This window comes from Erythrolamprus reginae, chromosome 5, assembly GCF_031021105.1.
Source record: "Erythrolamprus reginae isolate rEryReg1 chromosome 5, rEryReg1.hap1, whole genome shotgun sequence".
Lineage (NCBI taxonomy): Eukaryota > Metazoa > Chordata > Lepidosauria > Squamata > Dipsadidae > Erythrolamprus > Erythrolamprus reginae.
Window position 1 is genome coordinate 7836637 of NC_091954.1, and position 14634 is coordinate 7851270.

At 40.4% G+C, this 14634-nt stretch overlaps 1 protein-coding gene across 2 annotated transcripts in view; it reads right to left on the reverse strand.

Moving 5' to 3' along the window:
• ADK (adenosine kinase) overlaps nucleotides 1-14634 on the reverse strand; it is a 311940-nt gene that overhangs the window by 21774 nt on the left and 275532 nt on the right. For both annotated transcript variants that reach the window (XM_070752037.1, XM_070752039.1), the window contains exon 10: nucleotides 181-267. In XM_070752037.1, the coding sequence (XP_070608138.1) occupies nucleotides 181-267 (87 nt within the window). The remainder of the gene's footprint in view (nucleotides 1-180; nucleotides 268-14634) is intronic.

Sequence of the window (14634 nt, forward strand, 5' to 3'; positions counted from 1 at the left end):
TGCAAATGAAGGCTTGCTAAGAACAAGCATGGATGCTCTTTGATGGGCGGTGGTGGGGAAACAACAACAGACCGATCCTTGTCATTACATTGTCTGATGAAGTCAAGGGGACGTTAAGGAGGAGAAGGGGGAAAGAACAGGAAGATTCTCAAAACAGAATCACATGCAAAAGGTACTTACCACCAACAAAGGCATCTCCGGCTCCGTTAGTGTCAATTATCTCACTCTGGTCACTAATTAAGACTGGGAAAGTTCTCACTTCATTTTCTAAAAGGAAAGACAAAAACACTCTCAGACCACGGCCCTCTGGAATCAACTCCCCCCAGAGATCAGAACTGCCCCCACCCTCCTTGTTTTCCGTAAATTGCTTAAGACCCACCTATATCGCCAGGCATGGGGGAACTGAGACATCTCTCCCAGGCTTATATAGTTTTATGTATGGTATGCTTGTGATGTACGGTTTTTAAATGATGGGTTTTTAGATACTTTCTTTTAAATATTAGATTGGTTACATTGCACATTGTTATTATTATTGTTGTGAGCCGCCCCAAGTCTGCGGAGAGGGACGGCATACAAATCTAATACATTATTATTATTATTATTATTATTATTATTAATAATAATAATAATAATAATAATTTATTTATTGGATTTGTATGCCACCCCTCTCCATAGACTCAGGGCGGCTAATAACAATAATTAAAACAGCATGTAACAATCCAATACTAAAACAACTAAAAAAAACCCCCTTATTATAAAACCAAACATACAAACAAACATCCCATGCATAAAATTGTCAAGGGTCCACAAGTCTTAAAGATAGATTAGATAGATAGATAGATGGGTGGGTAGGTGGGTGGGTAGGTAGATAGATAGACAGACAGATTAGATAAGATAGATAGACAGATTAGATAAGATAGATAGATAGATAGATAGATAGATAGATAGATAGGTAGGTAGGTAGACAGACAGACAGATTATATAAGGTAGGTAGGTAGATAGAAAGAAAGAAAGAAAGAAAGAAAGAAAGAAAGAAAGAAAGAAAGAAAGAAAGAATTCTTTATTGGCCAAGTGTGATTGGACACACAAGGAATTTGTCTTGGTGCATATGCTCTCAGCATACATAAAAGAAAAGATACATTTGTCAAGAATCATGTGGTACAACACTTAATGACTGTCATAGGGGTCAAATAAGCAATGAAGAAACAATCAATATTAATACAAATCTTAGGATACAAGCAACATGTTACAGTCATACAGTCCTAAGTGGGAGGAAATGGGCGATAGGAATGATGAGAAAAAACTAGTAGTAATAGTAGTGCAGACTTAGTAAAATGTTTGACAGTGTTGAGGGAATTATTTGTTTAGTAGAGTGATGGCATTCGGGAAAAAACTGTTCTTGTGTCTAGTTGTCTTGGTGTGCAGTGCTCTGTAGCGACGTTTTGAGGGTGGGAATACAGTTGCCAAAGTTGGAGACCCCTGCCCTAAATGATACCTATTTCCCTTTTTTTAAAAAAAAAACCTGGATGGTAGGTTCTATTTGGCCGGATAGATTTGATGGAAATGTTTTCTAGTTTTGTTTGCATCTTTTTTTTTGCAAATCCATTCAATTTCCAGCAATTGATGAGCCGGGGTGGCGCAACAGGTAGAGTGCTGTACTGCAGGCCACTGAAGCTGATTATAGATCAGAAGGTCAGCGGTTCAAATCTCATCACCGGCTCAAGGTTGACTCAGCCTTCCATCCTTCCGAGGTGGATAAAATGAGTACCCAGATTGTGGGGGCAATAGCCCAGCTCTGTTAAAAAGTGCTATTGCTAATATGTTGTAAGCCGCCCTGAGTCTAAGGAGAAGGGCGGCATAAAAATCGAATAAATAAATAAATAAATTGGAAATTGCTTTTAAGTTTTTTAATTGAAATTTAAAAACGGTGTATTCAAACATGCCATTATTCACGTAACCTACGAGTTTAAAGTCACAGAATAGATGCACAGCCCTCAGGAACAGAGATGCTTTTTAAAAAGGGCGTGATGATGCCATTAACACCTTGTTGATGTGCGAATTATGAAAATTAAAAAGGCTGCATGTCAGACAACACTCATATGGTATAAATTACAATAGCGAGATGAAGGAATAACCCTGCTGTAACAGGAGATCCAGGTTTATAACAACTGTGTTTATTTTAAAAATCTAAGTAAATAACCAGGGTAATGTAATAGGAAGCAACCAAAGAGTTGAGTTATCAAAATGTTTATGGAAACTGTGTAAGCGGCTTGGATATGAGGGCCAGCCGGATCCAGGCTGAAAACAGTCAAGGCTTTGCAATAACCATGGCCAGATGTTGGCCGCTCTTCCCACTAGGAAACGGAGTCAGTTCATCTAGGTGCTCAGGCAGGAATTGAACCAGGGCCACATATAGATTTGAGCCAAAAACTGCAGAATCTTTGTGGCTTTCTAATGTGTGCAGTAAAACCAGTTTATCAGAGAGCTGCAATCTTGAATCTCCCTGCCTGTGAAACCCCATTGTTACAGATAAATATAGGGAGACCCATTCATATAGGGAAAGCAAGAATAGAATAGAAAAATAGAATAGAATATAAGTCTTTATTGGCCAAATGTAATTTTTGTTTTTTTTAAAGACTTTTTAAATGTATTATTGTTATTTTAGATTCTAACTATTAGATTTGTCATTATATATTGTTTTTATCATTGCTGTAAGACGCCCCGAGTCTACAGAGAGGGGCGGCATACAAATCTAATTAATAATAATAATAATAATAATAATAATAATAATAATAATAATAATAATTGGACATACAAGGAATTTGTCTGTGGTGCATATGGTCTCAATGTACATAAAATATACTGCTCAAAAAAACAAAGGGGGAACACTCAAAGAACACATTTGATCTGAATGAATTAAATATTCTCATTGAATACTTCGTTCTGTACAAAGTTGAATGTACACAACAGCAGGTGTAATTGATTGTCAATCAGTGTTGCTTCCTAAGTGGACAGTTTGATTTCACAGAAGTTTGGTTCACTTGGAGTTATATCATAATTCCTATCACCCTTTTCCTCCCACTTGGGACTGTATGACTGTAACTTATTGCTTGTATCCTAAGATTTTTATTCATATTGATTGTTTCTTCACTGCTTATTTGATTCATATGACAATCATTAAGTGTTGTACCACATGATTCTTGACAAATCTTTATTTTCTTTTCTGTACACTGAGAGCACATGCACAAATTCTTTGTGTATCCAATTACACTTGGCCAATAAATAATTTTATTCTATTCTATTTAGGATAAAACCTTGCATGAGTAGTCATTTAGGATAAAACTCAAACTGTGAATGAGATGTATGCTCAGTTAAACCTGTAATAGTTTCACTCTTTAATTCTTTAGGATTTAGGAATGAATGAATGAATGAATGAATGAATGAATGAATAACAGGTTCCCATCAGTTACTCCTCAAAGACTATATCATAGGTCTTCAAACTTAGTAATTTTAAGACTTATGGGCTTCAACTCCCAGAATTCAACATCTCAGACATTAACACCCTTGAAAATGTCCAAAGATACTTCACCAGAAGAGCCCTTCACTCCTCCACTCGAAATAGAATACCCTATGAGACTAGACTTTCAATCCTGGGCCTAGAAAGTTTAGAACTAAGACGCCTTAAACAAGATCTAAGTATTGCCCACAAGATCATGTGCTGCAAGGTCCTGCCTGTCGGCGACTACTTCAGCTTCAACCACAACAACACAAGAGCACACAACAGATTTAAACTTAATACAGTATTAACCGCTCCAAGCTTGACTGTAAAAAGTATGACTTCAGTAACTTAGTTGTCGAAGCGTGGAACTCATTACCGGACTCCATAGTGTCATCCCCAAACCCCCAAAACTTTACTCTTAGATTATCTACGGTTGACCTATCCAGATTCCTAAGAGGTCAGTAAGGGGCGAGTACAAGTGCACTAGAGTGCCTTCCGTCCCCTGTCGTATTGCTCTCCTATATCTGCTATACCTTTCCTCTATTCCTATATCTCTTCTTCTATTCTTTCATTGATATATTCTATTCCTATATCTTCTTTTCTATTATTTCTTAGATATATTTTACCATGAGTATCTCCTCTATAACCTTCATCATGTATTTTACTATGTGTATATTGATATATACCCACTAAAACCCTCATTGTGTATTGGACAAAATAAATAAATAAAAAATAAATAAAATTCTCCAACCAGCTATGAAGTCCACGTGTCTTCAAAGTTGCCAAGTTTGGGGACCTCTGCTTTAGAAACTACCCAGCCTTTACTTACATTCTTCAAAGATTTCTAGTTTTGGCTGCTTCTTACACTGCTGTCTTCTTAACTGGGTTTTATTAAGAATAATGGGTTTTTAAAAATATCTTTCCGAGGCACAATGAGATTTGAAATTTATGCTAATCTCCAAAGGTTACATTCTGTTCTTTAAGTATACTCATGAAAATACAGGGAAGATCACACCGCTCTCAATGGAATTATCTCCCAAACACGAGGGCGGCAGGAGAAACTACAGCAGTATCAGCCTCTCCAAATGAAATAAATTTATTCATCCTAAACGAGTTGTTGATTGTTCCTCTGATAATTAAGTACACAAGTCTATGATCCTTTAGGATCATCTAATTAGTATCCACATAATTTCACTTAATTGCCACTGTAATTGGGAACGTATAGGATTTACCCCCTTTCAAAATAATTGCATGCACATTTTAATATAAATTATGTAACAGTTTAGTTTATGGATTATTTTCCACATATGGAGCACAACTCATTAGGATGCTAGTTATTATAATCGCAGTTGTGACAGGCCTTTTCTACCCAAAGCTCCTGAATCGCGTGTTTGCATAGCAAACCTTTAAAAGCATGACGTGGAGATAAAGATACTCATAAAAAAAAAAGGAGCAGGGTTTAGACACCCACTGTCATCTACAGTAGGAGATTAAAAAAAAAGAACTCTAGCTATAAAGAACGGCTCATTATGAACACAAAAATAAACATGCTAGAAGGCATAAATGAAAAAAAAAATAAAAAAAATCCATCCTGCATATTTCCTGAATGCTGTCAGGTTTATGCCACAACTTGTCATTTCTAATTACTTTTCTTTGAAAGCTTTCCTGGGCTTATGCTTTGTTTTAAATCTCCAAAATAAAATAGTTCAGGCAGTTATTTTCGGGCACGAAAAGGAAAGAAAAAGGAAACAGTTTGGCAAAAACCCTTTGCCGCAGCTCTAGAACTTTTTTTCAGGTTAAAAATTGCAAATTATTATACAGTGATACCTCGTCTTACAAACGCCTCGTCATACAAACTTTTCGAGATACAAACCCGGGATTTAAGATTTTTTTTGCCTCTTCTTACAAACTATTTTCACCTTACAAACCCACCACCGCCGCTGGGATGCCCCGCCTCCGGACTTCCATTGCCAGCGAAGCACCCGTTTTTGCGCTGCTGGGATTCCCCCGAGGCTCCCCTCCATGGGAAACCCCTCCGGACTTCCATGTTTTTGTGATGCTGCAGGGGAATCCCAGCATCGCAAAAATGGGCACTTCGCTGGCACCAGAAGTCCAGAGGTGGGGTTTCCCAGCGAGGGGAGCCTCAGTGAAATCCTAGCATCACAAAAACACAGAGGTCTGGAGGTGGGGTTTCGAGGACTTCCGTCTTTTTGCAATGCTGCAATTTCACTGATGCTCCCTTCGCTGGGAAACCCCACCTCCGGACTTCCGTTGCCAGCGAAGCGCTCGTTTTTGCAATGCTGGGATTCCCTTGCAGCATTGCAAAAACACAGAAGTCCGGAGGTGGGGTTTCCCATGGAGGGGAGCCCCAGGGGAATCCCAGCAGCGCAAAAATGGGCGCTTCAGCTGGCAAAAGGGGTGAATTTTGGGCTTGCACGCATTAATCGCTTTTCCATTGATTCCTATGGGAAATATTGTTTCGTCTTACAAACTTTTCACCTTAAGAACCTCATCCCGGAACCAATTAAGTTTGTAAGACAAGGTATCACTGTATTTTTTTTTTGGGGGGGGGGGGGGAGAAACCCTAATAAAAATGGATCACAGGGGCAAGCAGACCTCGATTATCTATGTGCATTCAGAAGCCAACAGAATCGTATCCTTTCATTTACAATGGCTTCGTTGCTGATTTGAATAGGACTTATGTTGGCCGGCTACTGAAGCTTAAAGGAACTGAGATGATACAGGTGAGACTCGAAAAATTATAATATTGTGCAAACGTTCTTTCATTTCAGTAATGTAACCTAAAGGCGAAATGTAATGTATGAGAGATAATCATAACATACAAGGCAAGACAGTTCAAGCCATGATTTGTCATAATTGGGCGGAGCTTTGACGTCATGGAGACATCCTTCCTGGCCGGCCGAAACGTGGACTCCAGGAAGGACGTCTTCGTGACGTCAAAGCTCCGCCCATGGAATTGATTCCTGACCTACGTTTGAGCCTCCTGACCGGTCAACAGCTCCGCGGCTCTTTTGCAAAGCTGACAGCCGGGTGGCGGGGCTTCTCGGCGTCCTCCCGAACCTGAACTTTTGCTGAACTTCTGGGTTCAGCGTTCGGGAGAACGCCGAGAAGACCCCCGGGCCGGCTGTTTCAAAAGGCGACAGCCGGGCGGCGGGGCTTCTCGGCGGCCTCCCGAACCCAAACTTTGGCCGAACTTCCGGGTTCGGCATTCAGGAGAACGCTGAGAAGCGCCCGGCTGTTTCAAAAGGTGACAGCTGGGCGCCGCCGCCCAGCGGAGCGCTGTTTTTGCGAGGTTTTTTTCTTGCACGCATTAATTGATTTTACATTGTTTCCTGTGGGAAACATTGTTTCGTCTTACAAACTTTTCACCTTACGAACCTCCTCCGGGAACCAATGAAGTTTGTAAGACGAGGTATTACTGTACTTGGTTTGGGCCCCTTTTGCAGCAATTACTGCCTCAATGCGGCGTGGCATGGATGCTATCAGCCTGTGGCACTGCTGAGGTATAATGGAAGACCAGGATGTTTCAAAAGTGCCTTCAGCTCTTCTGCATTGTTCGGTCTCATGTCTCTCATCTTTCTCTTGGCAATGCCCCATAGATTCTCTATGGGGTTCGAGTCAGATGGATTTGCTGGCCAATCAAAGACAATAATCTCACGGTCATTGAAGCAAGTTTTGGTGATTTGGGCAGTGTGGGCAGTGCCAGGCCCTGCTAGAAAATTTAAGTCACCATCCCCATAAAGCTTGTATGCAGATGGAAGCATGGAGCGCTCCAAAATCTCCTGGTAGATGGTTGCGTTGACCCTGGACTTAATGAAGCAGAGGGGACCAACACCAGCAGATGGCATGGCTCCCCAAATCAACACAGATTGTGGAAATGTTACACTGGACTTCAAGCTTCTTGCAGTGTGCGCCTTCTCCATTCTTCCTCCATATTCTGGGTCCTTGGTTTCCTAATGAGGTGCAAAGGTTTCCACGGTCTGTGTTGATTTGAGGAGCCATGTCGTCTGCTGGTGTTGCTCCACACCCATAACATAGAAACATAGAAGACTGACGGCAGAAAAAGACCTCCTGGTCCATCTAGTCTGCCCTTATACTATTTCCTGTATTTTATCTTACAATGGATCTATGTTTATCCCAGGCATGTTTAAATTCAGTTACTGTGGATTTACCTACCACGTCTGCTGGAAGTTTGTTCCAAGGATCTACTACTCTTTCAGTGAAATAATATTTTCTCATGTTGCTTTTGATCTTTCCCCCAACTAACTTCAGATTGTGTCCCCTTGTTCTTGTGTTCACTTTCCTATTAAAAACACTTCCCTCCTGAACCTTATTTAACCCTTTAATATATTTCAATGTTTCGATCATGTCCCCCCTTTTCCTTCTGTCCTCCAGACTATACAGATGGAGTTCATGAAGTCTTTCCTGATACGTTTTATGCTTAAGACCTTCCACCATTCTTGTAGCCCGTCTTTGGACCCGTTCAATTTTGTCAATATCTTTTTGTAGGTCTCCAGAACTGAACACAGTATTCCAAATGTGGTCTCACCAGCACTCTATATAAGGGGATCACAATCTCCCTCTTCCTGCTTGTTATACCTCTAGCTATGCAGCCAAGCACCCTACTTGCTTTTCCTACTGCCCGACCACACTGCTCACCCATTTTGAGACTGTCAGAAATCACTACCCCTAAATCCTTCTCTTCTGAAGTTTTTGCTAACACAGAACCTAGTCAATGTAGCAGAAAGCCCTAAAGCTGACTGCAAAAATAATGGATTCTTGTGAAAGGTTGTGTAAATGACACCTCCAAGAACTGTTTGGGTGAAGGAGAAACCTATCTACTGAACAAGGATCTCAATAAAGAGGGCTCTGCCTAAAAAGCTGAGCGATATAGACACATCAAGACAGAAAGGCCAAATTACACTAGATAGTTGGATGAAGCTGTTATTCCACAGAGGTCTGGAAGGAAAGTCAAACACCTAGCGATGAAAGTCTATCTCTTAACAAAGTTGATGGATGAATGGGAATCTCCAATTCACCCAGATACACTGCCGTGAGAGAGGCCACTATCAGAGGTACTGAATGGCAGGCCTATGAAATGGGTTATATCTGACAGATACTAAATCTAACGGGCGGCAAAAAAAATGATAGGAATGGAGAACGAGATAAGATAATCCCCTAGGGAGACTGTCTGGCCAGAGGATGGGAAAACAGGAGAGCAATCAGCCTGGGAACTGGACTGCTAAAACCACAGGCAAACTAAGGGCTTGAAATAAAATTACCTACTGACCTGCCTAGGCCCCAGAATATACCGGTAGATTAGAACAGAGGTCTTCAAACTTTTAAGACTTGTAGACAGTGTTCCCTCTAATTTTTTGGGGGGGTGGGCGGAAAAGTATAGTGTCTGAGCGGCAGTCCCTTCGGGACTGGGCGGCACTCTTTCCCTCTCACTCTTTCTCTCTCGGGTTCTGGGCAGGTTTGAAAAACTCTGAGTTGATGATGATTTTTAAGTGAGCCATTGCTCACTGCTCAGCTTAGAGGGAACTATGCTTGTAGACTTCAACTTCCAGAACTCCTCAGCTAGCAAATGATCAGATATCCTGGCTGGAGGAGGAGGATGATGATGATGATGATGATAATAATAATAATAATAATAATAATAATAATAATGTGAAGGGGAGCAAAGAGTCAGCGTTGATGGAGGTCAACAATAGGAAGCTTCTCAAGGTGAAGCAAACTAAGGACCAGTTCAGAAAAAAAATATAACTCAATGTCGTATGGACAGTTGGCGGAACAAAGCATTGCATGGACAGTTCTTGGAGAAGATTGAAGGCAAAGTGGATAAAGAAAAGACCTGGTCATGGCTTACAAGTGGAACACTCAAAAAGGAGACAGAAGGACTAATACTGGCAGCACAAGAACAGGCCATTAGAACAAATGCTGTCAAAGCCAGAATTGAAAAATCAACAGACGATCCAAAGTGCAGACTCTGTAAAGAAACAGATGAAGCAATTGATCACATTCTCAGCTGCTGCAAAAAGATCGCACAGACTGACTACAAGCATAGACATGATGCTGTGGCACAGATGATCCACTGGAACTTGTGCCGGAACTACCATTTACCAGTGGCAAAGAACTGGTGGGATCATAAGCCCAAAAAAGTGGTCGAAAATAAGCAAGCAAAACTACTGTGGGACTTCCGACTTCCGACTGACTGAATTCTGAAGCATAACACACCAGACATTGTGATCGTGGAGAAAAAGAAAGTATGGATCATCGACATCGCAATCCCAGGAGACAGCAGAATTGAGGAGAAGCAGCTAGAGAAAATAGTGAAATACGAAGATCTAAAAATCGAGGTGCAATGACTCTGGCATAAGCCCGTGAAAGTGGTCCCAGTGGTACTTGGCATGCTGGGCGCAGTGCCAAAGAATCTCAGCGGACATTTGAAAACCATGGGAATTGACAAAATCTCCATCTGTCACTTGCAAAAGGCCGCTTTACTGGGATCGGCAAACATAATTCGCCGTTACATCACGCAGTCCTAGGTGCTTGGGAAGTGCCCGACTGGTGATGAAATATGGAATCCAGCATAGTGATCTCGTTTGCTGTGTTGTACTGACATAATAATAATAATAATAATAATAATAATAATAATAATAATAATAATAATAAAACAACAACAACAACAACAACAACAACAACAACAACAAAGAGTTGGAAGAGACTTTGGAGGTCTTTTAGTCCAAACCCCTGCTACACTACTTCAGACAAATGGTTATCCAATACAGTATCTGCTTAAAAACTTCCAGTGTTGGAGCATTCACAACTTCTGGAGGCAAGCTGTTCCAATGATCAACCGTTCTGACTTTGAGGAAATTTCTCTTTAATTCTAACTTACTTTTCTCCTTGTTTAGTTTCCACTCATTGCTTCTTGTTCTACCCTCAGGTGCTTTGGAGACTAGGTTGACTCCTTCTTCTTTGTGGCAACCCCTGAGATACCGGAAGACTGCTATCGTGTCTCCCCTGGTTCTTCTTTACATTAAACTAGCCATGTAACCGTTCTTCATGAGTTTTAGCCTCCAGTCCCCTAATCATCTTTGTCGCTCTTCTCTGCACTTTTAAAAAAGTCTCAATATCATTTTTGCATTGCTTCAATTCTGGAAATTGGTCTTAAAATTGCTAGGTTTGGGGACCTCTGGATTTGAACGTAAGACCCACTTTAAAGCATTTTTGTTTTTGGAAATATTAATTGAATAATTAACCCAAACGGAATCATTCTGCTGCAATCATATGTACCTGATGTAATGCTCCCCATTATATAATCAGATTCCCCATTCAGAATTTTATGTTTTTAAAGGGAGGAAGAATTCTAACTAATCCTATCTCTAATTGTTCTGAGATACAAACTTGGTTCTCTGGACAAGAATAATATAGTGTGCTACTATAAAATTGTAAATAATAGGAATACCTGTAAATAATAGAAAAATATAACTATATCTCCAGGACTGCCTTCTGCCGCACGAATCCCAGCCACCGGTAAGGTCCCACAGAGTTGGCCTTCTCCTGGTCCCGTCGACTAAGCAATGTCGTTTTGTGGGACCCAGGAGAAGAGCCTTCTCTGTGGCGGCCCCGGCCCTCTGGAACCAGCTCTCCCTAGATATCTGAGTTGCCCCCATCCTCCTTGCCTTTCGCGAGCTCCTTAAAACCCACCTCTCTCGTCAGGCATGGGGGAATTGAAATTTCCCTTCCCCCTAGGTTTATAGAATTTATACATGGTATGCTTGTATGTATGAGTGGTTCTTTAAATTGGGGTTTTTTAGATTGTTTTTAATATTAGATTTGTTTACATTGTCTTTTTATATTGTTGTGAGCAGCCCTGAGTCTATGGAGAGGGGCGGCATACAAATCTAATAAATACAAATACAAATATTTTCTTTTTTCCTTTTAGTATGATCTGATTAACAAAGGGTTTTCTTTAGAGATTTCTACTAAGAGCGGAACGATTAGATCTCCTTTTTTGTTGTATGTTTTGTTGTTTTTCTATGTATGTACATTAATGTTTTGTCTTGTTTTTTGAAAAATATAATTAAAAAAAATTAATTCCTCTTTTAGCCGTGCAACTGAACTAGACTATACGTTCTGCTTGTGGCTTCTTCTTAACCGCCTCGTATTTCTTATTTTGTCCAATGAAACATGTTAGTGATTTGCAAACTATTAATCCATAAACCTCAGATATAAACTGACCACTCTGGAAGAAATTCTCTGATCTTGGAATTCAATGAGACTGCAGAGCTGTATAGTCTTAACCTCATGCCAAGAAAAATAAAATTCAGTGGAATAAATAAAACACTCCCCAAAGTGATTGCTAAACTATCCAGTTCCCACAACTGCTCAGGTCACAATGTATGGACCAGTTTTTCAAAACAACTTGGAAAAATAGAATTGAATTCTTTATTGGCCAAATGTGATTGGACACACAAGGAATTTGTCTTTGGTGCATATGCTCTCAGTGAACTTGGGAGAAATTGGCCTTAGAACTACGTCGCCTTAAACACGACATAAGCATAGCCCATAAAATCACCTGCTACAACGTCCTTCCTCTCAATGACTACTTCAGCTTCAACCACAACAACACACGAGCACACAGCGGATACAAACTTAAAGTAAACCACTCTAAACTCGACTGCAGGAAATACAACTTTAGTAACCGGGTAGTTGATGCATGGAACTCACTACTTGACTCTGTAGTATCATCAGATTATCTCAGGGACCGCCTTCTGCTGCACGAATCCCAGCGACCAGTTAGGTCCCACAGAGTGGGTCTTCTCCGGGTCCCGCCAACTAAACAATATCGCTTGGCGGGACCCAGGGGAAGAGCTTTCTCTGTGGCGGCTCCGGCCCTCTGGAACCAACTCCCCCCAGAGATTAGAATTGCCCCCACCCTCCTTGCCTTTCGTAAGCTGCTTAAAACCCAACTCTGCCGCCAGGCATGGGGGAACTGAGATACTCTTTCCCCCTAGGCCTTTACAATTTTATGCATGGTATGTCTGTATGTATGTTTGGCTTTTATAATAATGGGCTTTTAACTGTTTTTAGTATTCGATTATTATTATATGCTGTTCTATTATTGGTGTTAGCCGCCCCGAGTCTCCGGAGAGGGGTGGCATACAAATCCAATAAATAAATAAATCATCACCTAACCCCCCAAAATTTACCCTTAGACAATCCACTGTTGACCTCTTCTGATTCCTAAGAGGTCAGTAAGGGGTGTGCATAAGTGCACCAGTGTGCCTTCCGTTCCCAGTCTCTCTTACTAGTATCATGTATATAAATATTGTTAGATCTTTGTATACCACCAATACATACTTGACAAAACAAACAAATAAAAATAATAAACAAACTAGATGCCTACTGAGTTGAGTCTACGCAGTCTTGAGTCACAAGCAGAAGCCCAAATTCTCATCCAACGAATGTTGAGTGATGCTACACAGAAGTTGGAAAGTATGTAGGTTGCTACAAGGTTTAAATAATCACATGAAGTTTGATACAAGAACACAGAATTCTTGTGAAGTGAAAAATTCAGCCATTTCTACCCCTCCCCCACCTTAAATCTGTAGGACAGTAAGTGCCATCTAGAAACATAGAAACATAGAAGACTGACGGCAGAAAAAGACCTCATGGTCCATCTAGTCTGCCCTTATACTATTTCCTGTATTTTATCTTACAATGGACATATGTTTATCCCAGGCATGTTTAAATTCAGTTACTGTGGATTTACCAATCGCGTATGCTGGAAGTTTGTTCCAAGGATCTACTACTCTTTCAGTGAAATAATATTTTCTCACGTTGCTTTTGATCTTTCCCCCAACTAACTTCAGATTGTGTCCCCTTGTTCTTGTGTTCACTTTCCTATTAAAAACACTTCCCTCCTGGACCTTATTTAACCCTTTAACATATTTAAATGTTTCGATCATGTCCCCCCTTTTCCTTCTGTTCTCCAGACTATACAGATTGAGTTCATTAAGTCTTTCCTGATACGTTTTATGCTTAAGACCTTCCACCATTCTTGTAGCCCATCTTTGGACCCATTCAATTTTGTCAATATCTTTTTGTAGGTGAGGTCTCCAGAACTGAACACAGTACTCCAAATGTGGTCTCACCAGCGCTCTATATAAGGGGATCACAATCTCCCTCTTCCTGCTTGTTATACCTCTAGCTATGCAGCCAAGCATCCTACTTGCTTTTCCTACCGCCCGACCACACTGCTCACCCATTTTGAGACTGTCAGAAATCACTACCCCTAAATCCTTCTCTTCTGAAGTTTTTGCTAACACAGAACTGCCAATGCAATACTCAGATTGAGGATTCCTTTTCCCCAAGTGCATTATTTTACATTTGGAAACATTAAACTGCAGTTTCCATTGCTTTGACCATTTATCTAGTAAAGTTAAATCATTTACCATATTACAGACCCCTCCAGGAATATCAACCCTATTGCACACTTTAGAGTCATCGGCAAATAGACAAACCTTCCCTACCAGACCTTCACCTATGTCACTCACAAACATATTAAAAAGAATAGGACCCAGAAGAGACCCTTGTGGCACACCACACCATGTTGCTAGTCCTCAATAATCAGGTAATTTAGCTACTCTCATTCCCTCACACAATTCACATTTCCCAACACGCAGCAAGAGGTACATAATATATTCACAAATAACCACAGAGGTTCTTTATTTAGGGCACATTTTATTTTCAAGTTTTCAAAGTTTAAATATAGCTCCTATCTCGTGTAAGCAAACGCCTCACATATAATGGTTAGGAACTTGACATATTTAGAGTGTATGAAAATCCACAGTTAACACTGTAAAAAAAAAGTCACTGCAATTGACAAGCAAACACTGCCAGTTGTCTTCACAAAGGCATTAAAAAGGAGCTGAAGTGCCCACAGATGGAGATATGAACAAAAATAAATCATCTACAATAGATACTCAAATCTAATATGTCATAATTATACAATTATTGATGGACTTCTTCTTGACAAACAATACATGCATTAGGATGCTATTCTTTTCTTACATGTGATTAAGACAGCTGTTTATCCCTCTTCG